Source organism: Erythrolamprus reginae, unplaced genomic scaffold (genome assembly GCF_031021105.1).
Source record: "Erythrolamprus reginae isolate rEryReg1 unplaced genomic scaffold, rEryReg1.hap1 H_6, whole genome shotgun sequence".
Taxonomy (NCBI): domain Eukaryota; kingdom Metazoa; phylum Chordata; class Lepidosauria; order Squamata; family Dipsadidae; genus Erythrolamprus; species Erythrolamprus reginae.
Window position 1 is genome coordinate 854,957 of NW_027248517.1, and position 27,713 is coordinate 882,669.

Below are 27,713 nucleotides of genomic sequence, written 5' to 3' on the forward strand. Positions count from 1 at the left end.
GAGTTGGAATTGTTGTCAGCAAACCAAATAGCATCTGAGAAATAAATCACTTCCACGCCTGTGCTTCTCGCAGGGTATGATTTATTAACAGCTATGTCTGGATTCGACTTGAATCATTCCAACTCTGAGTTCCTTAGATTACATCTGGGTCAAAACTCCATATCACATCCCCACACCCATGAGTGCAGTCATGAGGACCAATCCTATGCAGGATCTCTCTCTCTCTCACCCCACCCCCTGTTCCTCTATTACTACCAAACTGTGTCAGGCCAACCTTCAGCTTCACATAATGACTTTGAGCCTGACATTAAAACTGTGGGACAGTACTAACAAAATGATGTTCAACGTCAACAAGAGCAAAGTCCTTCACCTACCTTAAAAAAAAATCCTAGACAGCCTAAGAGAAACCCCACTATGGCAGTAGTGACTGTTAAAGGGATCTTGGAGTCTTGGTGAATAATCAACTAAACATGAGCCAGCAATGTACAGCAGCAGCCAAAAAAGCCAACACAATCCTAAGTTGTATCAACAGGAGAATACACTCCAAGACCAGGGAAATATTAATACCACTTTACTACACCTTGGTCAGACCACATCTGGACTAGTGCATCCAGTTCTGGTCACCATACTTCAAAAGAAACATTGAAACTCTGGAGAAGGTGCAGAAAAGAGCAACCAAAATGATTAGGGGACTTGAAACCAAGACTTACGAAGAGAGATTGCGGGCACTGGGCATAGATAGCCTAGAGAAAAGGAGGGCCAGAAGAGACATGATAGCTGTATACAGGTATATAAGGGGTTGTCACAGAGAGGAGGTGGTCACTCTATTCTACAGGGCACCAGAGGGCCGGATGAGGAACAACGGCTGGAAGCTGACCAAGGAGAGATTCAACCTGGAAATAAGGAGAAACTTCCTGACAGTCAGAGTGATCAACCAATGGAACAGCCTGCCTCTGGAGGTTGTGAACTCCCCAACTCTGGACACTTTCAAGAGGAGATTGTACTGCCATTTGGCTAGGGTGCTGTAGGATTTCCTGCTCAGGCAAGGGGTTGGAATTGATGACCTGCATGGTCCCTTTCAACTTTAACAATAAATAAATAAAATAAATAGTCTGTTAAAAATAAAATTTAAAATAGAATCAAAGTCACTCAGAGGAAGGATAAGAGGATGAGAGAGGAAATAGGTTTTGAGAAGTTAGAGGTGGGGTGGTTAGAGGAAGGAAGGCAGGAGGGAGAGAGGGGATGGAAGGTAGATGGGAAAGATGAGAGAGTGGGATGGGGGTGAGAAAGAGACACATGAATACAGACTAAGCTCATATTAACAAGACAGGGGTGTTGATATTAATATAAAAGAGATCATTAAGAAATATGTAACTTTGTGTGTCCTTGAGATATAAATAAGTAAGGTACATGCATTGATATTTGTATGGATTTAAATAAAAAAAACTTAAATAGAAACTTACAGAAACTTATACCAACAGATATAATCCATGTTTAATTTAATTTAATTTATTGTATTTCTGTGCCGCCCAACTCTCGAAGGACTCTGGGCAGCTTAAAACAGGATATGTTGTATTATAATAACTCATGAAAGTTGAATCTGAAATATTTCACATTCCACTGTAGAATGTGAAATAAAGAAATAATTGGCTGCAATGATTAATCAAAAATAATTACAATTTTTTAAATACAGTGGTACCTTAAGATACGAACCCCTCGTCTTACGAACAACTCGTGATACGAACCCGGGGTTCAGAAAAATTTTGCCTCTTCTTACGAACTTTTTTCGAGTTACGAACCTGCGTTCGGAGACTGCTGGGAAGCCCCGCGGCTGTTTTAAAAGGTAACAGCCGGGCGGCGGGGCTTCCCAGAAGCCTCCCGAACGCCGAGGCAAAATTTTGCTGAACCCCAGGTTCGGTTCGGGAGGTTGCTGGGAAGCCCCCCAGGCAGACTGCGACCTTTTAAAACACCCACGCCGCTTCGCAGCTGTCTCCCGGAGCCGAACAGCAAAGCCTGAAGCTGAACAGCAAAGCCGAACTTCCGCATTCGGCTCCAGGAGACACATGGGAAGCGGCGCGGGTGTTTTAAAAGGTCGCAGCTGGCCTGGGGGGCTTGCCAGCAACCCCCGCACCCCGAACCCGGGTGCGGGGGGGTGCTGGCAAGCCCCCCAGGCCGGCTGCGACCTTTTAAAACACCCACGCTCTTCCCTCACCCCCGCCCCCGCAAGGCATCGCAGCGACAAGCGGGTTTTTCCGACGCAGGTCTTATGCGCCCGAGCCGGGTTTCCCCCCACACACCTGTTCCAGCGGGCTATTTTCCGCCGGTAGTAACGCAGCGCCTCCTGCCCGTTGAGCAGCTTCTCGGCCGGTCTCTCGGGGGTGCTGTAGAGCGGGTGCGCGAATAGCCTCCTCAGCTTGGAGTGGGGGGGCCTGGCTGCTCAGGTTGGCGGGCGGCCGAGTCTGGAGCTTTGGACCGGCGGCGACGGCGGCTTCTTCGGCGGGGCAGGAGCAGCGGGGCTCAGCCGTCTCCGTGGCCGGACCGAGGCGCCGCCTCATTTGGGGCCAGAGGTGGAAGTAGAAATCGGCGCTGAGCAGCGCCCCGAGAAGCAGCAGAATGAGCAGCCGGTCGCGCCGGGTCCCCAGCATGGTCAGCGCCGGCGGCTGGGCGAGAAGCAGGCCGGGCGCGAAGGCAGCGGCGCACGGGCGATGCCGGGCCGTGGGTGGGAAAGGAAGGCGAGCCACGCGCCTGTTTGGCCGCGAGAGCCCGGGCGAGTCTCGGCAGGGCCTCTGCCCCGCTGCCGCCGCAGGAGCAGGTGGGGGAAGCCGAGGCAAGGGAAGCAGCAGGCAGCGCCCCGCTTGTGGCCGAGAGGCGACCGGCTGCATCTTTGCCCGGTGGCCTCTCCCGAGTAGGCAGACCGTGCCGCCTCTGGAAGGATGGACGCGTTGGGCGTTTGTTTGCATCACGTGATTGACCGGGTGAAATAAAAGATCTAAAAATCCCTTGTCTCCCCAACCCGGATTTTTAGATCTTTTATTTCACCCGGTCAATCACGAGATGCAAACAAACGCCCAACGTGTCCGAAAGCCAGAGACTTTGGCTAGAGGTCTCTCCGACGAGCTCCGGTTCTCGTCGGAGAGACCGCTTGCCAAAGTCTCTGGCTTTCGGACACGTTGGGCGTTTGTTTGCATCTCGTGATTGACCGGGTGAAATAAAAGATCTAAAAATCCCTTGTCTCCCCAACCCGGATTGAATATGGGTTGGGGAGACAAGGGATTTTTAGATCTTTTATTTCACCCGGTCAATCACGAGATGCAAACAAACGCCCAACGTGTCCGAAAGCCAGAGACTTTGGCTAGAGGTCTCTCCGACGAGCTCCGGTTCTTTCGTCTTACGAACCTCCTCCTTGCACCAATTAAGTTCGTATCATGAGGTATTACTGTACCACATTTAACGCATTAATTAATATATGCTTGTACAGTACAGCTTCTAAAAAATAAGAAATGTATTTCTAGAAATCTAAATGTTGCAAAAACACATAGTAAATGAAGATGATAAACAAATATTGAATGCAGAAATTGCACAACATGAAATTGCTAGAGTAATTTAAGGGTTAAAACAAACCAAAACACTGTGCCCGCATGGGTTCACAGGGGAATTTTATAAAACCTATATGAATGAATTGTTGCCACATTTGGAGAAATTGTTTAATAATATATTGCTGACTCATGATATTCCGCAGACATTGAAGATTTCAGAGATTGTTACCATCCCGAAGATTGACCGAGATCTAAGAGAGCCAGGGTCCTATTGTCCTATTAGTTTGGTAAATCAAGATTATAAAGTATTTAGGACTTCCAGGGCAGGGCCACAGCGAGCAGGCAGGAGAGAGCAACGCTCTGCTCTCTCGAACCTGGATTCTGACGCTCGGTGGCTGAAATTTCAGCTGAATTTCGGCACAACCACGTTGGAGAGGTGGGTGAAGAATCGGGGGTTCCTTCAAGCACGGAGGTGAAAAGCAACCACCCCGTGTGTAGAAGAGAGAGCTCTGCAAACCCCGAGGCAGGAGAGCCGCCAACCAACGTGGCGACGGTAGAGCCGTGACTGCCCACTGTAACAGAGGAAGCAAGAAAGAGAGAAACCTACAATTCTGCTTACAAAGAAGAAAAAAACCCCATTATGGTAATCAAAATATATATATATTTAAAGTGGACGAATATATAATAATACACTAAGAGAGACAGTAACGTTGAGACCCGCTAAAGTTAAACAGCGGCTACTTAGCGGTGGGGGAGAAAAGGAGAAGGAAAAGAAAAGTAATCTAAGAAAGTTTGTGAGTCGTGCAGAGACTAAATCAAAATATCGGGGAGTGAAGTGTCAAGGAGATTATTGGAGCCTAACGTGGTTGGTTGTAAGCTTCATTGCCTGAAATACGCTGGGGAGAGTAAGCGAAGAGAGCCGGAACGACGAGGATTTGACAGATTTGGTGGTGTGGAGATTGTGAAAAGTATGGAGGTTACGGAGGCTACGGAGCGGCTGGAAAGTGGAGGAGGTGTTTAGGAGCTGAAAAGAGTTGTGGACAAGGACTACGTTGCAGAGTGTGGTGGCAGAGCAGCTGTGGAGTTTGCGGAAAGTGAAGGGGGAGGGAGGCTTAACTTGTTGATTGGCAACCTGGGCGAACTCTGCAGAAGGAAGTAGAAGGAGGCAACGCAATCTGGAAGAAAAACAACAGGAGAGAGAGAACTTAAAGAGAGAAGACAGCCTCAATCAACGGTCAAAATAAAGCCAGCTTTACATTAGCAATACAAGACAACAGTCAATAATAAACAGGAAAGAGAACACTACTTCTTATCCCCCTCTTTCCTTTGTTTTCTTACTTTGCTGATATCTATAGTGGGGGAGAGAGAAATGGACTGAATCAGGAATTGTACTAAACTTGGACCTTAAACCTTGACACCGAAGATTTAGGTAAAACAGGAAAATCTAATCAATTTAAATTAATATAATGAACTGATATACTGATTTTTGATGAACTGATGAATTGATTCTTAATGAACTGAATGATATTAATGGAATATTAATTGTTACCAATCATTACCTTTACCTTTGTTTCAACATATCTATTACATTTAGAATAATATAAGTGCTAATATTGAAATATTTAAGAAAATATCTTTCTATAAGTAGATATAAGCTATAAATTAACCGTATGAATTATTTCTAAAATTAAATTTGGGGGTTAGAAGTTAGATATAGTACAATATATTTAGAGCTTAGTTATAGTATAGCATATACTGGATTTATAGAATATATTGGATTTATAGTATTTATTGCACTTAATAATTAATTGACACCAACTGAGATTATTTATCTTATTGAAAGGAACTTTACAGTAACTTGTATGGTAGAGTGGGGTGAAGTAATAAGGGTGATTAAAATGTCAACATTTCAGAAATATGCTAAAAAAACATCCTCCAATCCAACATTAACAACAGGTTCCCCCTCAACCCAAAAATCAATAGTCAGTATGTTAGCAACAGATAAGACTAGTAATACCTCACAAACAACACAGGAAACATTATTGGCAATCCAAGAAACAATGCTAAAACGCCAGGAAAAACTAGATAGAAACCATGAGACAATGAGGGAGAATATACAAAAAATGGAAAATAAAATTGAAATAATTCATCAAATATTAGAAAAAAATGAAAGAATAGAACAAATTGAAAAGAAAGTAGAACAAAGTGATAAAAAAGTAGTAATAATAGATGAAAAACTCTTACAGATAAATAAAGAGTTAGAAGAATCGATAATTAATTTTGAGATGGACAGAGCAGAGTTTTATATTAGATTTGAAAATGTAGAAGAGGAAAAAAATGAAAATTTGATAGAGACAATGACAGAAATGATTGCCAATATATTACAAAAAGATAAGCAGGAAACCGCAAGTGGAATAGATGAGATTTACAGGGTGCACACCAACTATGCCTGAAAACACAAGCTTCCTAGGGAAGTACATGTGAGATGTGTTAAAAAAGAAACTAGAAATGAAATATTAAAAATCACAAAAGATGAAACAATAATTTATAAAGGGAAAGAAATCAGAGTTCTTAAGCAAGTACCTAAAAAAGTAAGGGACAACCGAAGAGGATATCGTCCATTAGCAGAACTATTAAATAAAAGAAAAATCCCCTTCAGATGGTTAATCCCAAAGGGAATGCTCATCACATGGAAAGGAAGGAAAATAAAAATAGACAATGAACTTATGGCTCAGGAATTTTACGAAGAATTTATATCAGAAGAGAGGACAGAGATAGAAAGTGAAAAGCAGGCAGAAGAACCCCTGATAGATCTAGATAGCGGGAAAGAAGGAACTTCTAAAGGTAAAGAACAGGAGGAAGAAAGAATGTTAGCTAGAGCACAGAAAGAAAACAGGACAAACAGAAGGCAAATAAGAAACTAAAAGGTTATGGGAACAGAGGTTAAGTTAATCTCAATCAATGTAAATGGCTTGAATTCATATATTAAAAGAAAACGTATATTTAACAAATTACAAGAACAAAATTTGAATATTGTCTGTCTACAAGAAGTACATATTCCACAAAAAAATGAAAAACAATTAGAGAATGAGAAATTAGGAAGCGTATTTACAGCTCTATTGCACAATAAGAAAAGAGGAATTGCAATATGTTAAAAAAGAATTAGATCCAAGAAAAATATATGCAGATAAAAAATGAAGAATTTTAATAATAACAGTGACAATTGTTAATATAGATGTAACCCTAGTTGCCATATATGCACCGAATAAAAATCTCAATTTTTTTTTCCATATGTTGCATCAGAAATTAATTGAACTGGAGGCGGAAGATATTTGTATGGTTGGCGACTTTAATGGCATAATTGATCCTACTAAGGATTATAAAAGTGCTAACAAAAATCGATATAAGAAAAGTGCTCCCGAAAACATTCCACCAAATGTGCAAAGAATTAAATTTGAGAGATTGTTTATTTTGATAAAAAATCAAAATAAAAAAGAATACACATTCTACTCTAATGCACATCAAGGCTGGTCCAGATTAGATATGGCTTGGGTCAACAATAAAATAGGAAACCTGATAAAACAAATTCAAATTGACAAGAATGATTGGGCTGACCACAACCCAATAAAAATTATATGGAATGGGGAAGGTAAGAAAAATAGGAGATGGATGTTAAATCTACAATTATTAAAAGAGCAAGAATATATAGATTGGATTGAAAAAGAAATGAAATTATTTCTAAAAGAAAATAACAATTCAGACACTTCCCTACAGAATTTATGGGATACAGCCAAAGCTTACCAAAGAGGACTAACAATAGCTTATACATCTAGAAAAAATAAGGAAAAAAGACAGAACCAAAAAGAGTGGATATCTAAATTAAGAAAATTAGAAAAAGAATCCCAAAATGATCCGGGAAATCAAAATATCAGGCAACAAATTATGTTAACAAAACACAAATTAGAATTATTAGATCAAGAAGAGATAATAAGGAAATTAAGAGCAGTAAAACAAAATCAATTTGAGCATGCAAACAAACCTGGCAGATTATAAATTGAGGAAAGAAAGGGAAAAAAACCTGATCCAACAATTAACAGATAAAAATGAAATAACACATTACCAATTAGAAAAAAAGAAAGAGATAGCACTAGAATATTATAAAGAACTATATAATAAAGATAACATTAAAGAAGAAGATATAGTAACTTATTTGGAGACATGTAAAATTAAATATATAAGTAAAGAAGATAAAGAAATGCTGAATAAAGAAATAACCAAAGAAGAACTAGAAAAAATAATTATGAAACAGAATAATAATAAAACACCAGGTCCAGATGGGCTCCCAATTGAATTTTATAAATATATAAATATATATTCCATATAACGGGAGAATTATTATTAGAAATTTATAATAATATGTTAAAAAATGGTGAATGCCCGCCATCATGGCAAGAAGCCAATATAACATTTATACACAAAGAAGAAACAGATGCAAACTATATTAAAAATTACAGACCGATATCTCTACTAAACGTAGACTATAAAATATATATGTCAATTATAGCAGACAGAATGAAAAAAATATTAAATAAAATAATACACTCAGATCAGAATGGCTTTCTGCCTAATAGACAAATTAGAAACAATATAAGAATTACTTTAAATATGTTAGAATATAATGAAAGTCATAGCGACAAGGAATTTGCAATGCTGTTCCTGGACGCTGAGAAAGCCTTTGATAACCTTAATTGGAATTTTTTTAAAAAATTGATAAACTTTATGGACTTTGGGACAAACTTTGAAAATATGATAAATAAAATTTATTCCAAACAAAAGGCAAGGATACTAATAAATGGAGATCTGACAAATTCATTCGATATTATGAAAGGAGTGAGACAAGGTTGTCCACTATCCCCCTTAATATATATAATGTCTACTGAAATTTTACTGAATCAAATTAGGGAAAATATACAAATACAAGGCACTAAAATTAAACAACAAACATATAAAACACAGGCATTTGCCGATGATTTGGTATTTTTTTTAGAAAATCCAGCCTGCTCAATGACATATTTATTAAAAGAATTAGAAGCTTATGGAAATGTAGCCGGATTAAAAATAAATAGAAATAAAACTAAAGGACTTCCGGGGGCGGGGCGAGGCCGTTGTGACGTGCGGATTTGGGGCTCCAGGTCTGTACTCGAATCTTCCGTTCGTTAGCTGTGATAATGGAGACAGTTCCTCACGGTCGAGGGTGCTGAAGAGAGGGGAAGTCTCAAGCGAGGGGGGAGTGCGCAAACCCCGCTGGCAGAGACGGATCCCCGTGATCGGACGGGAAAAAAAGTTGGGGTTTACCTTCAGCCCGAAGGCCCAGCATGCCGAATGGTCATCAGGGAGTCAAAGCTACAATCGGTGAGATCAGCGAAAATCGGCAGAGCACAACAGCAATCCATTTGTTCTCCCAAACCAGAGGGTGTTGAGGTTAAAATATTTACTTTTCTGAGCGTTGTGAGTCTCCTGGAGTGCGGTAAAGCAGCGATCATTGTGATCGGAGCATAATCAGAAGAGAGCAAAAGGAAGTTGAAGTGAGTAAGCGGAAGTGAATGGCGGGCACTGTATTGTGAGAGGTGAAATGAACGGAGAGGAAGTAAAGTGAGGAAAGATATCTCCCACTTGTTCTCGGTGTGTTTGCTGGCGTGTGGTGCAGCAGAGCAGAGTAGCAGCGTTTCCATCAAGTCGAGAGAGAGAGAGGAGCAGCAGAGACAAACATCGAGAAGAAGGAGACGGTGAAGGTGAAGGAGAGACAGAGTTCGAGGCGGCGGAGCAGTGGGCGGTGACTGAAGAGTGCGACGTGACAAAAAGAAAAGAAAAGAGAAAGCAGAGGAAGCAGAAGAATTTTTGCCGATTTATTTTGCCTCTTTTTGAGGTTGGGAAAGCAATCGGGGGGTTTTGAAGCAGTGGAAAGACATCACAGAGAGACAACAAAAGCCGAAGAGACAGGGAGGCCAACAGCAACGGACGACGAGAGACGAGGGAGCCTAAGATAAAGGAAGGATAGACACTTCAGCTCCGCTGGGAAAGTTGAAATTTTCACTTATTTATCTCATTCAGATTGTTTTTATTTTTCAATTTGAACTAAGCTTGTTTACTGATTAATTAATCTATCTTAAATCCTCTTAATCCTCTTAATCACAAACCCTCATTATTAATAGATTTGATAATTAGTATTTGATAAATTGATAATTAGTATATTTGATAATTGATAAATCCATCTAATTAACTGTAATATTTATGATAGTATTTATTAGTATTTATTAGTAGGTATTAGATTAGATTACATTTATTAGATTAGAAAATTATATTTATTGTTATTGATCTTTTTTAGCTATATTTAAGATAATGAGAAACTGATGATTTGATTTACTAACCTATACAATTTATACAAGCGTCTGAACTATTTAACTGATTTACTTATTGGATAATCTTGATCATTTGATGAATTGAAAAAGACAAGACTGATTCTGAATAGCGGTTTAACTGAGACTAGACTGTGAATCATTGAATGAACTGAATCAACAGTGATAATATAAAACTACATACTAAGTAAATCCTATCAGTAATTTGGTATTTTAGTAATTAGCAATTTTTATTAAACTCTTCAATACATTGTGACAGACATATATTGTGATGAAATAAAAAGGGGAAATAGGGAGAATGGTCTGAGAGCAGACTGAGGAACGGTGCAAACTTATAAACTCATATAGCCGACATGATTTAATTATATCCACACTTAAACAAATTCAGAAAGATTGTATAAGAAATATATTTGTTATAAAAGGGAAACTCCATCCGAAGAAGCGAACTTTACATCATTAAACATCTAATAACAAAGAGAACTATGGAAAATCCTTTCAAGTAGGTCAACAACCTTCACCAAAACATCTAAAAAAACAACTACCGCAGGAAGTCCAAACATCTCTAATCCGAAGCAGACCACGGAGATGACCTCTACAGAGAAACAGAGCCAACTACCGACCCTACAATCAATTCAGGCTTCACTTGACCTCATCCAAGAATTTATGGCGAGAAGCCAAGAAGCAACAACTATAACTCAGGAAACAATGGTAAAGAATCAAGAAGAAACCAATAAGAACTTTGACAAAATGGCAGGGAAGATAGAGGGTCTAGAGGCAAGAATGGAAGCTGTTCAAGATGCGGTCAACAATCATGAACTCAGAATCAGAAGTATGGAAGCCACCATAACTAAAACTGATAACAACATTGTTCTTGCCGAAGGATGACTGAAGGCGGAAAACAAGGAGCTGGAAGGGGCCATCATGGTATTAGAGATGGAAAAATCGTCTTACTACCTCCGCTTCCAAAACCTACCTGAACAGGCGGATGAAGACTTACCTAACAAAATGGTAAAGATACTAACTGATAACCTGCAACTAGACGAGGATGAAGTGAGGAATCACATAGATGAGGTCTTTAGAATTCAAACCAACTACGCTAAGAAAAACAGTCCCAATATTCGTTTTACAAAAAAAACAGCAAGAGATGCAATTTACAGAAACACCAGAAATGAACAAATACTGTATAACGATAAAGAGATAACTATATTAAAATAGGTACCTAAAAGAATCAGAGAGAGGCGTAAAGAATTCCACTTTTTGACAGCTGAATTGATGAGGAAAGAATTACCTTTCAGACGGCTAATTCCAGAGGGACTATTGATAACCTGGAAAGGCAAAAAAATTAAGATAGACTCATTTGAAAAAGCTGACAACTTCATCTATCAACACTTGGAAGGAGAAATCACATCCGGTTCCGAAAGAGGCCCTCAGACCAGACTGGAGGAAAGAGAACACAGACAACAAAGCTTAGAAAGAGAGAAAGATCTTAGCCCAAGAAAAGAAAATAGAGTGACAACAAGAGCGACAGCGAAGAAACAATAAGAAGATAACACCACAACACCAATAAAAAAGAAGAAAAGGAACATCAATGAATAAATAAGTAAAGAGTTAAATAAACAGTTTTAAAAGGGGGAAAGAGATAAATAAAATAAGACAAGAAAATCAACATATTTATTCATTAAATAAATTAAAGGGGAAAAAAACATGAAACTCCTCAAAATATTTTCAGTCAATATAAATGGGTTAAATTCAACTATCAAAAGAAAACAAACGATGATCAAACTTCAGAAAGAAGAAGCAGATATAATTTGTCTGCAAGAAACGCACATTAGATCACAAGACCAGAACCTACTTCAAAATAAAAAACTAGGAAAATTGTTCACGGCACTAGCAGACACAAAAAAAGAGGAATAGCAATTTATGTAAGAGAGAGATTACAACCGGAATTAATTTACGCAGATCCAGACGGAAGAATTCTTAATCTGAAAATTAAAATTGGACAAAAACCCGCAGTCTTGATGGTGATATATGCCCCAAACATAAACCAATCAGAATTCTATCAAAAAAAATAAATGACCAAATAACACAATTAGAAGGAAATAATATTTGTATGATAGGAGATTTCAATGCAATTCATAACACACAAAAGGATTATAAAACTGTAAAGAGAAAAACTCAGGACAGGAAAATCTTACCGAACAAATTCTTTGAAATGGTAAGAGAGTTTAATCTATTAGACTTATGGAGAGAAAGACACCCGGGAAAAACGGAATATACCTTTTTTTCAACCCCACAACAATCGTGGTCGAGGACAGATATGGCTTGGGGAGATCTGGATATGGACAAGTGTATAGAACAAGTGGAGATCGGACCCAATATATGGGCAGATCACCACCCAATTATAATTAAAATAAAAGAACCAAAAAAAGATTTTCTAAAACGGTCCCTAAATCAGCTACTACTTAAAGAAAAAGACTACACTGATCATGTAAAAAAGGAATTACAGTGATCCCTCGAGTTTCGCGATATCAATCTTCGCGAAACGCTATATCGCGATTTTTCAGCAAATGATACCATCTCGATCTTCGCAAAACGCTATATCGTGAATTTTTTAAAAAAAATAAATTAAAAATACCTGCGCGGTTTTTCCCGCCCGATGACGTCACGCGTCATCACCAAACTGACGTCTACCATTGCTGGTTGGCCGAAATCTCGGCCAATCAGCTTTGCCATTGTAATAAGTTTGCCCGGCAATGGTGATACAGCAAAATTTCAGCCAATCAGCGTTGTCATTGCAAACATTTCGCCCGACAATGCTGATGGGCAGAAATCTCGGCCAATCAGTGTTGTTTGCTCAGCGTGCTTTGCTTTGAAACTTTTGGAACTTTTTGAGCTGTTGGTCGTAGCTGTTGGTCGTAGCTGTTGGTCGGATTTGTTTCTTGCATCTGTTACTTGGATCTGTTTCTTGGATCTGTTACTTGGATCTGTTACTTGGATCTGTTTCTTCGATCTCTTTCTTGGATCTGTTTCTTCGATCTCTTTCTTGGAGCTGTTTGTGAAGACTTCTTGGAAGATGGCACCTAAACGTTGCATGTGGAGTGGAGGCGGCGACGCTAAAAAGAGCAGGAAGATGCTGACAATCAAGGAGAAAATTGAACTTTTGGACATGCTGAAAGCGGGACGTTCTAATGTAGATGTTGGTCGGCATTATGGGATCAACGAATCGACTGTGCGATACATCCGGAAAGACGAAAAGAAGATAAGGCAAACTTCTCAGATAACATTCAACAAGGCTGCAAAAAGAATGGTGACGCCTAGAAACAAACGCCTTATGAACATGGAAGCTGCTTTGTCTGTGTGGGTACAAGACTGCCGCAAAAAGAGCATTGCTTTGGATACGAACACTATACGAACCAAGGCGCAGCAATTGTACAACCGTCTTGAAGACACAGAAGGAGGCGATGCAGATGAGGGAAACGCAGGTGAGGGTTGGGGTTTTTTATTCTGTATTTAAGTGTTTTTTAAGGAGGGAGGGAGGGAGGGATGGAAGGAAGGAGGGATGGAAGGAGTGATGGAAGGAGGGAGGGATGGAAGGAAGGAAGGAGGGATGGAAGGAGTGATGGAAGGAGGGAGGGATGGAAGGAAGGAGGGAGGGAAGGAGGGAGGGAGGGAAGGAGGGATGGAAGGAAGGAAGGAGGGAGGGATGGAAGGAGGGAGGAATGGAAGGAAGGAGGGAGGGAGGGATGGAAGGAGGGAGGAATGGAAGGAGGGAGGGATGGAAGGAGGGATGGAAGGAGGGAGGGATGGAAGGAGGGAGGGATGGAAGGAAGGAGGGATGGAAGGAAGGAAGGAGGGATGGAAGGAAGGAAGGAGGGAGGGAGGGATGGAAGGAGGGAGGGATGGAAGGAAGGAAGGAGGGATGGAAGGAAGGAGGGAGGGATGGAAGGAGGGAGGGATGGAAGGAGGGAGGGATGGAAGGAGGGAGGGAGAGGAGGGAGGGATGGAAGGAAGGAGGGAGGGATGGAAGGAGGGAGGGATGGAAGGACTGTATGCTTTCATTCAAGTCACTTCTCTCTCCCTTTCCTGTCATTCTCTGTAGATGAAGGTGCTGGTGACTCTGAAGACCCCCAGCCATCAACATCTTCTGCTTCTTCAGCCCCAGCCACATTCACAGCAAGCAAAGGGTGGTTTGAGAAATTTCAACGGCGCTATGGCCTGAAGAGTGTGTCATTGCATGGAGAAGCTGCCTCAGCAGATACAGGTGCAGCCGAAAACTTTGTCCAGCGCACGTTTAAAGATCTAATTGCAGAAGGGGGCTACCTTCCAGAACAGGTGTTCAACATGGATGAAACAGGCCTGTTCTGGAAGAGGATGCCTTCACGGACTTTCTTGATGCAAGATGAAGCCAAAGCCCCTGGCTTTAAGGCCATGAAAGATCGAGTGACTTTGATCATGTGTGGGAATGCAGCAGGCTTTTTGATGAAGCCAGGGCTAATTTATAAGTCACGAAATCCAAGAGCCCTCAAGAACAGAAATAAGAATGCATTGCCAGTGTACTGGATGCATAATCCTAAAGCATGGATTACAAAACCCCTCACGCGGGACTGGTTTCATCAGTGCTTCATCCCACAGGTGAAGGATTATTTGGCTGCCAAAGGACTCAATTTCAAAGTGCTTCTCCTAATGGACAATGCTGGAGGCCATGATGACCTGGCACATGAACATGATGGGGTGCAAGTCGAATTCTTGCCACCAAACACCACATCGCTTATCCAGCCGATGGATCAAGGTGTTATCCGCGCATTTAAGGCACTGTACACGCGCAATTCTCTTGGAAGCATCGTGGAAGCAATGGATGCTGATGAAAACTTCACATTGAAGGCCTACTGGCGTCAGTACACAATTGCATCTTGTCTGAAGAACATTCAGAATGCCTTAATGGATATGAAGTCACAGACAATGAATGCCTGCTGGAGGAAATTGTGGCCAGAAGTGGTGCATGATTACAGGGGATTTGCTCCCGAAGAAATTCAAGATGCTGCAGTCCAGAACTCTGTGAAGCTGGCACAGGCACTGGGTGGAGAAGACTTCGTTAACATGACACCAGAGGAAGTCAATGGTTTGCTTGATGAGCATGGCCTACCGCTGACAGACAGAGATCTGGAGGAGCTGACCAGGTCAGCGAGTGAAGAAGAGGAGGAGGAAGCGGAAGCTGAACAAGCTGAGGAAGAAGAAGATGTTGGCCTAACGCTTGAGCGGCTTGCAGAACTGAACAGAACTGCTGCACATCTCCAACGCATGGTGGAACTTTGGGATCCCAACATGACTCGCTCTATACACTTTAAGGCCTCCCTTGACAACACCATTGCACCATACAGAGCCATGTTAGCCAAGAAAAAGAAAATGTGCCAACAACTGCCCATAACTATGTTTGTCACAAAAACCACAAGGTCTGTCACACCATCACCTGCAGCGTCCATTGTAGACATGGTGATAGAAGAAGATCCCGATTTATCCTAGTTATGCTAACCCCCCCCCCCAAAAATGTAAAAATGTAAATATTGTTATTGTTTCTATCAGGATGACTAAGTGTGTTATTCAATGTGTACAGTACAGGTACAGGTAGAGGTACAGTACAGTACATTAAGGGGATGGGAAATGGTAATTTGTGGGTTGAAAGTGTTGGGACTGAGTGGCATACAGAAGAATGAATGAATGACTGAGTGAATGAAATTCAAACACAGGTGAGGGCTGGGTTTTTTTATTCTGTCATTGTTTAAGTACTTTTTACGAAAGGAAGGAAGGAGGGGTGGAAGGAGGGAGGGAGAGAAGGAGGGAGGGAGAGAAGGGAGGGAAGGAGGGAGGGATGGAAGGAGGACATGAGGGCAAACCATCCAGCGTCTAATTGGACTTGAAAATCAGAAGTGGGGGAAGTGTTCTCACTAAGAACTAGCAACTTGAGAGGGCAAAACATCCAGGTTCAAATTGGACTTGAAAATCAGAAGTGGGGGAAGTGTTCTCACTCAGAACTAGCAACTTGAGAGGTTAAAACATCCAGGTTCAAATTGGACTTGAAAATCAGAAGTGGGGGAAGTGTTCTCACTAAGAACTAGCAACTTGGGAGGGCAAAACATCCAGGTTCAAATTGGACTTGAAAATCAGAAGTGGGGGAAGTGTTCTCACTCAGAACTAGCAACTTGAGAGGGCAAAACATCCAGGTTCAAATTGGACTTGAAAATCAGAAGTGGGGGAAGTGTTCTCACTAAGAACTAGCAACTTGAGAGGGCAAAACATCCAGGTTCAAATTGGACTTGAAAATCAGAAGTGGGGGAAGTGTTCTCACTCAGAACTAGCAACTTGAGAGGGCAAAACATCCAGGTTCAAATTGGACTTGGAAATCAGAAGTGACAGAAGTGTTCTCACTAAGAACTAGCAACTTGAGAGGGCAAAACATCCAGGTTCAAATTGGACTTGAAAATCAGAAGTGGGGGAAGTGTTCTCACTCAGAACTAGCAACTTGAGAGGGCGAAAAATCCACGTTCTAAGGAGGGAGGGATGGGAGGGGTGAATCGGGCGGGCGGGGGGGTAGCGGCGAGGAGCCCGGAGGCGCTGGGGGGGGGCGGCATGAAAAAAAACCATTGCCAGCCTCTGAACTGCCGTCGCCCCACCATCTGCGCATGCGCGGCCATGGAAAACAGGACGCGCATGCGCATATGGTGTTTTTACTTCCACACCGCTACATCGCGAGAAATCGATTATCGCAAGGGGTCTTGGAACGGAACCTTCGCGATAATCGAGGGATCACTGTAATTTTTTTCCTTAAAGATAATTGGAATGAAGAGACCTCTACACAAAACCTATGGGATACCTTAAAAGCATACATAAGGGGGATTACTATTTCATATTCTGCCAAAGTAAAGAAAATTAAAAACCAAAGAATTAAAGATTATCAAATAAAAATTAAACAATTAGAAATAGATCTGCAACAAGACATTTCAAATGAGAAATTAAAAGAGGAAAAAGATAAACTAAAACATCAAATTAATCTAATAACTCAGGATGACCTAACATGGAAATTAAAAAGGGCTAAGCAAGATCATTTTGAAAACCCAAACAAATCTGGCAGATGGTTAGCCTACAAACTTAAAAAAGAAGAAAAAGAACAATATATCCAATCTCTAGAGGACAGTAAAGGAGATAGACACACCATGATAGAAGAAAAAAAACAAATTGCCACTAATTATTATAAAGAACTATATAAAAAAGAAATTAAATCATTAGAGGAACAAAAGGCATACATAACAAAATCTGAGTTGGGAGAACTGATGGACGGTGAAAGAAAAAGGTTAAATAAAGAAATTACGATGGTAGAACTGGAGGAAACAATAAAGAACTTGAAAAATAATAAATCCCCAGGCCCCGATGGTATTCCCTGTCAATTCTATAAAGAATTCTCTACTGATTTAGGCGATCTCCTACTAGTACTATACAATGAAGTGTTAGAAAAAGGTCTAATACCCAATTCCTGGACTGAGGCAATCATGAGTCTAATATCAAAAAACGAATCTGAGAAACATAAAATTCAAAATTACAGACCTATATCTCTGCTGAATGTGGACTACAAAATATTCATGAGTATCATGGCAAGCAGATTAAAAGTAATTCTAAATAACAGGATACATCCTGATCAAAATGGTTTCCTACCTGGCAGATACATCAGAAATAATACAAGGATAATATTGGACGTCTCAGAATTTTATGAAAATCACTCGGATAAGCAATTGGCTCTTATTTTTTTAGACGCCCAAAAAGCATTTGACAATCTAAATTGGGGATTCATGACGGAATTAACAAAACAAATGAAATTTGGCTCCCAATTTATTACAATGATTGAGACAATTTATCATAAACAATATACAAGAATTTCAATCAACAGGGACATAACTGATAAATTCCAAATTGAAAAAGGGGTTCGCCAAGGCTGCCCACTATCCCCTTTATTGTACATCCTTGCCACAGAGACTATGCTAAGGCAGATTAGATCCAATGCAAAAATAAGAGGGCTGAAAACCAAAGGCCAAGAGTTTAAACTGCAGGCATATGCAGATGATTTAGTCTTCATATTAGAAAACCCATTGGAATCAGGGAAACACATAATGGAGGAAGTGGAGGATTTCGGCAAAGTAGCAGGTCTAAAAATAAATACTCAAAAAACCAAAATTATAATGAAAAATATGAACAAAGAACAAGAAAAGACCCTGGAAGAAATTTTGAAAATTAAAATTGCCAAAACAGTGAAATACTAAGGGATTTCACTAACAAAAAAATGTAGTACTATTAAGGAAAACAATTACGAAACATTATTGAAAACAACTGAGAAACAATTAAATGACTGGAACAAATTGCAAATTCCGTTATTGGGTAGAATAGCGACGATTAAAATGTCAATTTTGCCGAAATTCTTATACCTTTTCCAAACAATCCTGATAAAATTAGATAACCACTTTTTCAATAAATTAAATAAAGCCATCTCCAAATTTATATGGAACAACAAAAGGCCCAGAATAAGATTGAAATGGTTACAGAATAAAATTAAACAAGGTTTGGGTCTACCTGATTTTAAAATTTATTACTACGCAACCAATCTCCTCTGGATCAAAGACTGGATAGAGATCAAAGCCGAAAGATTATTAGTACTAGAAGGCCACGATATGCTATCTGGCTGGCACAACATTTTATGGAACCAATACCAAAAAATCCCATCATATTTCAAAAACCACATGATTAGAGATGCAACTACATGGCTAAAAATAAAAAAATAGATCATTATACAAAAATACCCAGATGGTATTCCAGCCTGGAAGCTCTTACGCACCCGAACATTACAGAATTTAAAAAGATGATAACTTATAACCAATTATTAAATATAGAAGGTAATATTAAAACAAGAGAAGAGCTAGCAGAACAAAATATAAACATTGATTGGTGGCCATATATGTTAGTACATTCAAAGTGGCAAAAAGATATTAAAAATGAAGGAATACTGGCAAAGGACACAATGTTTGATAAATTAATTTTAGGAGGGGAAAAAAACTTTATAACAAAAATATATAACTACTTAATAAACTATAAAATGGAAACGGAAATAGTAAAAGGATCAATGACCAGCTGGGCAAGGAATTTTGGATACAATATTTATATCGAACAATGGGAGACAATTTGGAAAAAGAACTATAAAATAACTAAATCAGTAGCATATAAGGAAAACACTATAAAAATGTTCTACAGGTGGCATATGTCACCATCAAGACTAGCTCAAATCTTCCCTAAAACTAAGCCAAACTGCTGGAGATGCGCAAACACGAACGGAACATTTTTCCATATGTGGTGGACATGTCAAAAAATAAAAACATTATGGATCAAAATTAGGAACTGGATTTATGAAATCACGAAAATCAACCTTCTACTTAAACCAGAGATTTTCTTATTAGGGATAATAGATGTAAAACTCAAAAAAAAAAGAATACCACCTAATACAACATATTGTAACAGCATGTAGAATCACTATAGCCCAAAACTGGAAAAAAGAAGAAGTACCAACAGATAGAGATCTGATTAAAAAAATGCTAGACTGTGCTAAATTTGACTCTTTAACGCAAAAAATGAAAAATAATATGAAAATACAAGACACAGATATATGGGACAATTTCTACAACTGGATTAACGACAGGGGGAGAGAGAAGAAAAAACCGGATTGAATTAAAAAAAAAATTTAACAATCAAATAAAACACAACCAAATAAACAAATTTGGATATACATAAACTTCACAAATAGGGAAAAAGTAATATTTTATTTACTCGCTGATTCCTTTTCAACCGAATTAACATTATTATCTCAATAAATAAATAAATAAATAAATAAATAAAAAATAAAAGAGATTAAAATTAATTATAATTATAATAATAACAATACCAAATACAACACTTAGAATAGAAATACAGTGATCCCTCTATTATCGCGAGGGTTCCGTTCCAAGACCCCTCGCGATAATCGATTTTTCGGGATGTAGTGGTGCAGAAGTAAAAACACCATCTGCGCATGCGCGCCCCTTTTTCCATGGCCGCGCATGCGCAGATGGTGTTTTTACTTCCGCACCTGGGAAGTAACCTTTTACTTCCGCACCTGAGGAGCCGCCTGCCTGCCCGCTTGTCCGCCGCTTGTCCGCTTGTCCAGCCGCCGCTTTTCCGCCGCTTGTCCGCCACTTTTCCGCTTGTCCGGCCGCCGCTTTTCCGCCGCTTTTCCGCCGCTTTTCCGCTTGTCTGGCCGCCGCTTTTCCGCCGCTTTTCTGCTTGTCCGGCCGCCGCTTTTCTGCCGCTTGTCCGCCGCTTTTCCGCTTGTCCGGCCGCCGCTTGTCCGCTTGTCCGGCCGCCGCAGTTGATCTGCTCGGCAGCGCAGTAGCAGCGAGGAGCCGAAGATGGGGTTTCCCCATTGCCCACGCAAAGGGGAAACCCCATCTTCGGCTCCTCGCTGCTACTGCGCTGCCGAGCAGATCAGCTGGTGGGCGGCCGAAGGAACCTTCCCTGGGTGCCGCCCGCCGCTCGAGAGCAAGAGGGGGAGAGATAGAGAAAGAGAGAGAAGGAAAGAAAGAGATGAGAGAGGGAGGAAGAGAGTGTGAGAGAGGAAGAAGCAAGATAGAGAAAGAGAGAGAGAGAAAGAAAGATGAGAAAGGGAGTGATGTCATCGGGTGGAAAAATCGCGATATAGCGTTTCGCAAAGATCAAGATCGCGAAACTCGAGGGATCACTGTACTGAGATACGTAACTGCACAAATCTACAGATATAGGATTTCGCTGATAAATACCACCGGGAAAATAAAATAAAGCATAGCTGCAGGCTGGCAGCTGGGATAGGGAGGGGGGATTGTGGGTGTATGTCGATGTGACTGAGAAACGATGACTGTATAGACACTCTATGAACATTCTGATCTGTCAATGTATTGTCTTTTATATTTGTAAATATCTAATAAACATTAATTTTTTAAAAAAAGAAATAAATAAAACTAAAATATTATCTAAGAACTGTAAACAAGATCAAATTAAGATATTAACAGAAGAAACAGGATTTCAAATGGGGAAAAAAAATATTTAGGAATCTGATTCACTGCAAGATATTCTTCATTAAAAGAACTAAATTATATGAAACTATTAAACAAAACAAAAGAGGATTTAGAAAAATGGATAAATCTAAACTTATCTTTAATGGGAAGGATTAACACCATAAAAACCAATATACTCCCAAGGTGGCTTTACCTCTTCCAAACAGCTCCAATACAATTAGACAAATCATTTTTTACAAAAATAAATAGAATAATTTCAAAATTTATTTGGCGTAATAAAAAACCAAGAATCAATATGAAAGCTTTACAAGATTTGAGAATAAGAGGAGGATTTGGCCTGCCTAACTTAGAATTATACCATCAAGATGCCAAATTACTATGGATTAAAGAATGGGTTAATCTAGAAAATTCTAGAATATTAACAATAGAAGGCCACGATATCAATGAAGGCTGGCATGCACATTTATGGGAAAAAGAAAATATAAAGCGCTCACATTTCAAACAACACCAAATACAGAACACCTTGCTGGAATATTGGCGGAAAGTTAGGAAAAAACATTATAGTGAAATACCTAGATGGCTATCCACATTAGAAACCCAAATCTATCCAAATATAATTAACCAAAAACAAATAATAACATATGAAGACCTATTAAATGCTAAGGGAGGTATAAAACCAGGGAAAGACTTAAAAATGAAGGGATAGAAATAGATTGGTTACCATACTATCAAATATAAAGTAGATATAAAAAAGATCTAGTAGAATTCAGAATTTGTAAAAAACTAAATGAAATAGATAAAATCTTAACAGGCCCAGATAAAAAATTCATTACTAAAATGTATAACTATCTACTAAATTATGAAAATATTGAAGAAATAGTTAAACATAATATGATAGCGTGGATGACTAATTTTGGCTATACGATCCAACTGGAAGACTGGGAAAAATTATGGAAAGTAAATTATAAGATGACACTATCAATACCCTACAAAGAAAATCTATATGTTTTTCCGATGGCACTACGCTCCAGCACGTTTAGCTAAAATAAATGGGAATGTAAGTAACAAATGCTGGAAGTGCAAAAAAGACGTAGGAACATATTATCATATTTGGTGGCTTTGTACGGAAGCAAGAAAATTTTGGACCCAAATTCAGACCTGGCTGGAAGAAATATTGGATTACAAATTAGAGATGAAACCAGAAATGTACTTACTAGGAATAATTAGAGGCCAACACAGTAAAAAAACTATTATTTAATAAATCATATACTTACATCAGCAAGATTGGCATTCGCACAAGTATGGAAGCAAGAAAAGACTCCAAATGAAGAGATGGTGATTAAAAAAAATGTTAGACTGCGCCAAACTAAGTAAATTAATGTATGAAATACAAAATCAACAAAATAAGGACTATTACAGAGTGTGGGATAAATTGTACAATTGGATTGAAAAAAAAAGGGGGGGGAACTAGCAGTAAAGGAATATAATGTATAGTAAAAAGAATTGTAAAAGATTAATTTTCATGCATATAGGGAATGGTAAAAGTTTAACGTTGTTTGTATGTTGGTATGTCAAATAAACTTTACAAAATTTAAAAAAAGATTATAAAGTTTTTATGAAGATATTGGCAAACAGACTTGAAAATATTTTAACAAAAATAATTGAAGAGGATCAATATGGGTTTGTGAAGGGTAGGAAGATAAGAGAACCAATTAGAAATGTAATAAATGTGATACACCATGCTACTGTTACTAAAAGGAAATTGGGAATTTTGAAATTAGATGTCTATAAAGCTTTTGATAAAGTCAACCACAGTTAAATTATGTAAGGAATTAAACATGGGGGGCAAATTTTGCGGAACCATAAAAGAGATTTATAAAGGGAATGAAGCATATATAAGAGTGAATGGACAAAGAATGCAGAGAATCAAAATTCAAAATGGCACCAAGCAGGGATGCCCGTTATCTCCAGTGTTATTTGTAATAGCAATAGAGACTTTAGCCAATAAGATAAGACAAGATAACACTTGGGTAGGATATAAAATAGGGGATTTACAGATGAAATTAAATCTATTTGCAGATGATGCAATTATACTAACCCAGACCCCGATGGAGATGATTAAAGGTATAAGAAATATTTTGCAAGAGTTTAAACAGGAATCGGGATTATCAGTCAATATGACAATCATTAAGTGTTGTACCACATGATTCTTGACAAATGTATATTTTATTTTATGTACGTTGAGAGCATATGCACCAAGACAAATTCCTTGTATGTCCAATCACACTTGGCCAATAAAAATTCTATTCTATTCTATTCTATATGGAAAAATCAGAGATTATGTGTCTTAAAACCTGATTATACACGTCCAAGAGAGCAGATAGAAATTAGAAAGGAATCAGGGTTGAAATTAGGACTAAAGAAAATTAAATACTTGGGAATTTGGTTATAGAGAAATCCAGTGAAAATTGAGGAGGTTAATTATAGACAAATATGGAGGAAAATGTTAAAACAGATGAGGAGCTGGAAAGAAAAAAAGTTAAGGAGAATGGCCAAAATAAGACCATTAAAAATGATCATAGTTCCCAAGATGATGTGCCTGTTTCAGGTATTGCCAGGGGGTTTATTAGCATCAAAGTTCAGGGAGTGGGACAAAAAATTATTGGGTTGAAGAAGATAAAAGACAGAGAGCAAGGAAAAGTGGTTAATAGCTAATGAAAAAGAGGCTGGATGAGTAGTGTTGGGTGAACCGCACTTGCAGTTTGGGTTCGCCATGGATTTTGCGGTGTTCGGCATGCCGAACCCGAACCTGTTTGAGAGTCCATGCAAAAGTTTGGCGTTCGGCATGAACTCCGCAATGCACCAATCAATAGCATTCTTCTTAGCTGAAGCCATGCAGTCTCCTGACATAAAACACAAAAAAAGGCTGTGATTAGCCACGTGTCCTGCTGACCAGTGATTGGCCAGCCAGATGCATGGCTTAGATTGGTCCAGAGGGGCACCTGACCTGCCTATATAAAAGGCAGGACCATGCAGTCCATCTCTATTGAAAGAAATAGTAGCAAGTTAGAGACAGTCCTGTTGCTGCTGCTGAGAGGGAGAGATAGGTTGGGGAGATTTCCAAGAGCAATTTGGCTGCATCTGATTGCTGCTTCAATGAAATTGATATTTCTAAACTGTGACATTGTCTTCATCCAAGGTAAAGAAAGAAGAAAAGTTGTGTGGGCAGGGGGGCATCCCAGCCTAGCAATCCAGCCAGGGCAGAAGAAGATAAAGACAGGGGGCAGGGGGGGGGCAGTTCCTCTCCTGTTCCAGTTCTAAAGTGTTTTAATTTGATTTTGTGGGCAAAGCCAGCCAGAACTCAAGAATTTTTTTTTCCTGAGCAAGACTGCAGTTCCTGTCTTCAACATTTTCAGTGTTTTCCAGTGCCTGCATTCTCCTGGGTGCCCAGTCTGACACCCAGGAACAAAGAAATTTAAGGTTCCTTATCCTGACCAAGACTGCAGTTCCTGTCTACCTCAGTTCCAGTGTTTTCCAGTGCCTGCATTCTCCTGGGTGCCCAGTCTGACACCCAGGAATAAAGAAATTTAAGGTTCCTGATCCTGACCAAGACTGTAGTTCCTGTCTACACTTCCACTGAAAGGGGAACCTAACTTCCATAGTTCGAGTACGTGCAGAAGTATATGATTCTCAGTCAACCACTGGGCCACTTTCTTTCTGTGCAATTTATTTGTTTGTTTGCCGCCCCTCTCCGAGTACTCGGGGCAGCTCACAACAATCTAAATTAAAGCCAAATAGATCTCTCTGGCATATGTCTTTTGGGTCCACCACAGGGCCAATTTCTTTCTCTGCATTTCCTTTTTCTGACTAATCTAAAGCCTCTAGTGCTCTCGCTCAATTTAATTTGGTGTCAACCGCAGTGCCACTTTCTCTGCATTTCCTTTTTCTATCTAATCTAAAGACTCTAGTGCTCTCTCTCAATTTAATTTGGGGTCAAACATGGGGCAGCTATTTTGAGAGTTGAAGTCCTTTCAAGTAATTAAAAGGGACCAGTCAGTCTTGCATTGCTGCTACTGAGTCTGACCTCTGGGTCAATGATAGGCTTGTCCTACATTCAGATTGGTTTGGAAATGTTACTGTAGAAGGGATACACCAGGGCTTTCCATTAATTTTAAGGAGGCCAGTCAGTCTTGCACTGCTGATAGTGACTTCTGGCACTTGTACTTTTGGGTCCACCACAGGGCTACTTTCTTTCAATTTCTTTCTCTGCATTTTTTCTTTCTATATAAAAAAGCAACTAGAGCTCTCTGTCAATTTATTTTTGGGTAAAACAAGGGCCAATTCCTATCTCTGCATCTTCTTCTTCTATCTAACCTGAATCCTCTAGTGCTCTCTATAAATTTATTTTTAGATCAAACACGGGTACGCTATTCTGGGAGTTGAAGTCCATTCATCAAGCAGTAGCACCTTGTTTTGAGTTCTGGGATATTGGTAGATTTCTCAGCGATAGACTTGTCCAATGTGCAGATTGAGTGGAAAAAGGTCACTTAGAAGTGATCAATCGAGCCATTCCAGTAATTAAAAAGTGCTATGGCTAACATGTTGTAAGCCGCCCTGACTCTAAGGAGAAGTGCGGCATAAAAATCAAATAAGTAAGTAAGTAAGTAAGTAAGTAAATAAATAAATAAATAAATAAATAAAAAAAAGGGGTGGACAGTCAGTTTTGTCTTGCTGCTGACCTCTGGCAATTGTACTTTTGGATCCACAACAGGGCCACTTTCTTTCAATTTCTTTCTCTGCATTTCCTTTTTCTATCTAAAAAAAAGCCACTAGAGCTCCCTGTAAATTTATTTTTGGGTGAAACAAGGGCCAATTCCTTTCTCTACATTTCCTTTTTCTATCCAATCTGAAGCCTCTAGTGCTCTCTGTAATTTTGCGTCAAACACGGGGCCACTTCCAGTATCTGTGATCTTAATATTTTTCTGCCTAATACAAGGGCTCTACTGCTGTCTGGGCATTTAATTTTGACAGGGCATTTATTTTTCAAATTCTAGGTCCTCCAGAACACCACACCTTCTTCTGTTCCTTGGGCCAGTGTCACTGCAGGGCTTCAACCATGAATAAAGCCGCGAAAAAATGACATGGACGTGCTGCCACTGGTGGTGATGGAGCTGGTGCTGCAGGGGCAGGGAGAGGGTGTGTAACATCTGCGTTTCATACCCCTTCCTCTGGTGCAAGCCTGGGTTTGATGCAAGAAGTTGGAGATAATATGGCATGCAGTGCTATCTTTTCCTTGGTGTTGCCTTCTACACACTCCACCTCATCTGTGTCTTCAGTGCCCTTGTCATCACCCCCCTCCAAAGCAGCAAGGCCATCTCACCCAGAAGCAGCGGAGTATTTAATGCTGTTTGATGACACTTGTAACTGGAATGCCAAGGGCCGTCCACCTGCCCTATCCACAGTTACAGAACCTGAGCTTCTGTATAGCCAAGAGCTTCTGCCAGAGAACGAGGAGGTGTCCAGGGCATCAGGGAAGACCACGATGGATGCTGATGAGACCCAGATCCCCGCTCCTGCAGCTTACTTCAATGTTGAGGCTGAGAGGGAGGATAGCGGGGAGGAGTCGGTGGAAGAAAATGCCAGGGGGGATGACGAGGTGCTAGATTCCATGTGGACTGAAGGCCGGCAGAGTTCAGAGGAGGAAGAGGCTGTGGTGGTCCCACAGTCCCAGGCAGCCAGCAGAAGAGGGAGAAAGGTGCAAACCATCAGCGCTCAGTCTGCTGGTACTACTGCCCACCATCACCAGGGACCAATCATGCCACATGTGCCACAAAGAATGTCACCAGCGTGGCATTTTTTCAAGCAGGTTACAGATGACAAGACAAAGGTAATTTGCACCCTCTGCCGCCAGTCCATCAAGTGAGGGAGAGGTGTTAATAATCTCAGCACCACCTGCATGACCAGGCACCTGAATACAAAACATGAGTTTTGGTGGCAACAATACGTTAAAAGTATTCAAACACCTGGGTCCTCTTCTGCTATGGCTGCCTTGGCCCCTGCCACCGACTCCCCAAAAACAAGGCCACCTGTCTCTCCCCAAAGGGACAATGTAGAATCACCACCAATACCACCACCACCAGCAGCACCGGCACCACCAGCAGCACCAGCAGCGGCACCAACACCATCACCATCAGCAAGCCTGTCTAAACCATCCCAGGGAAACTTTCAGCTGTCCATCCCTCAAACTTTGGAGAGAAAGTGGAGGTTCGGTCCATCTCACCCACGAGCCCAGGCTCTGAATGCCGGCATTTCAAAGATGCTGGCATTTCAAATGCTCCTCTACCGCCTGGTGGAGACAGCAATTTTCAAGAATGTTATGAAACTGGCTATTCCACAATACTCCATTCCCAGCCGCTACTACTTTTCATGCCAGGCCATCCCTGCCCTGCACCAACATGTAGTGGAGAAAGTTTGGTGTGCACTGCACAATGCTGTCAGTTCCCGTGTCCACATCACCACACGTAGACTAGTAAACATGGCCAGGGCCGGTACATCTCTCTCACTGCCCACTGGGTGAATGTAATGGTGGCTGGAAATGAGGCGGGAAGCAATTTAGCGCATATCCTTCCACCACCCAGGATTGC

The 27,713-nt window shown here is 40.3% G+C and overlaps 2 protein-coding genes across 2 annotated transcripts in view; one reads left to right on the top strand and one right to left on the bottom strand.

The window, feature by feature from the left end:
• LOC139155790 (transmembrane protein 47) overlaps positions 1-27,713 on the bottom strand; it is a 132,307-nt gene that overhangs the window by 95,274 nt on the left and 9,320 nt on the right. The gene's annotated exons all lie outside the window — the stretch shown is intronic.
• On the top strand, positions 13,298-27,276 carry LOC139155792 (tigger transposable element-derived protein 1-like). The gene is made up of 4 exons (XM_070731072.1): positions 13,298-13,434; positions 14,052-15,071; positions 26,406-26,956; positions 27,172-27,276. Exons 2-4 carry the CDS (start codon positions 14,294-14,296, stop codon positions 27,274-27,276), a joined length of 1,434 nt encoding a protein of 477 aa, XP_070587173.1. The 5' UTR covers positions 13,298-13,434; positions 14,052-14,293.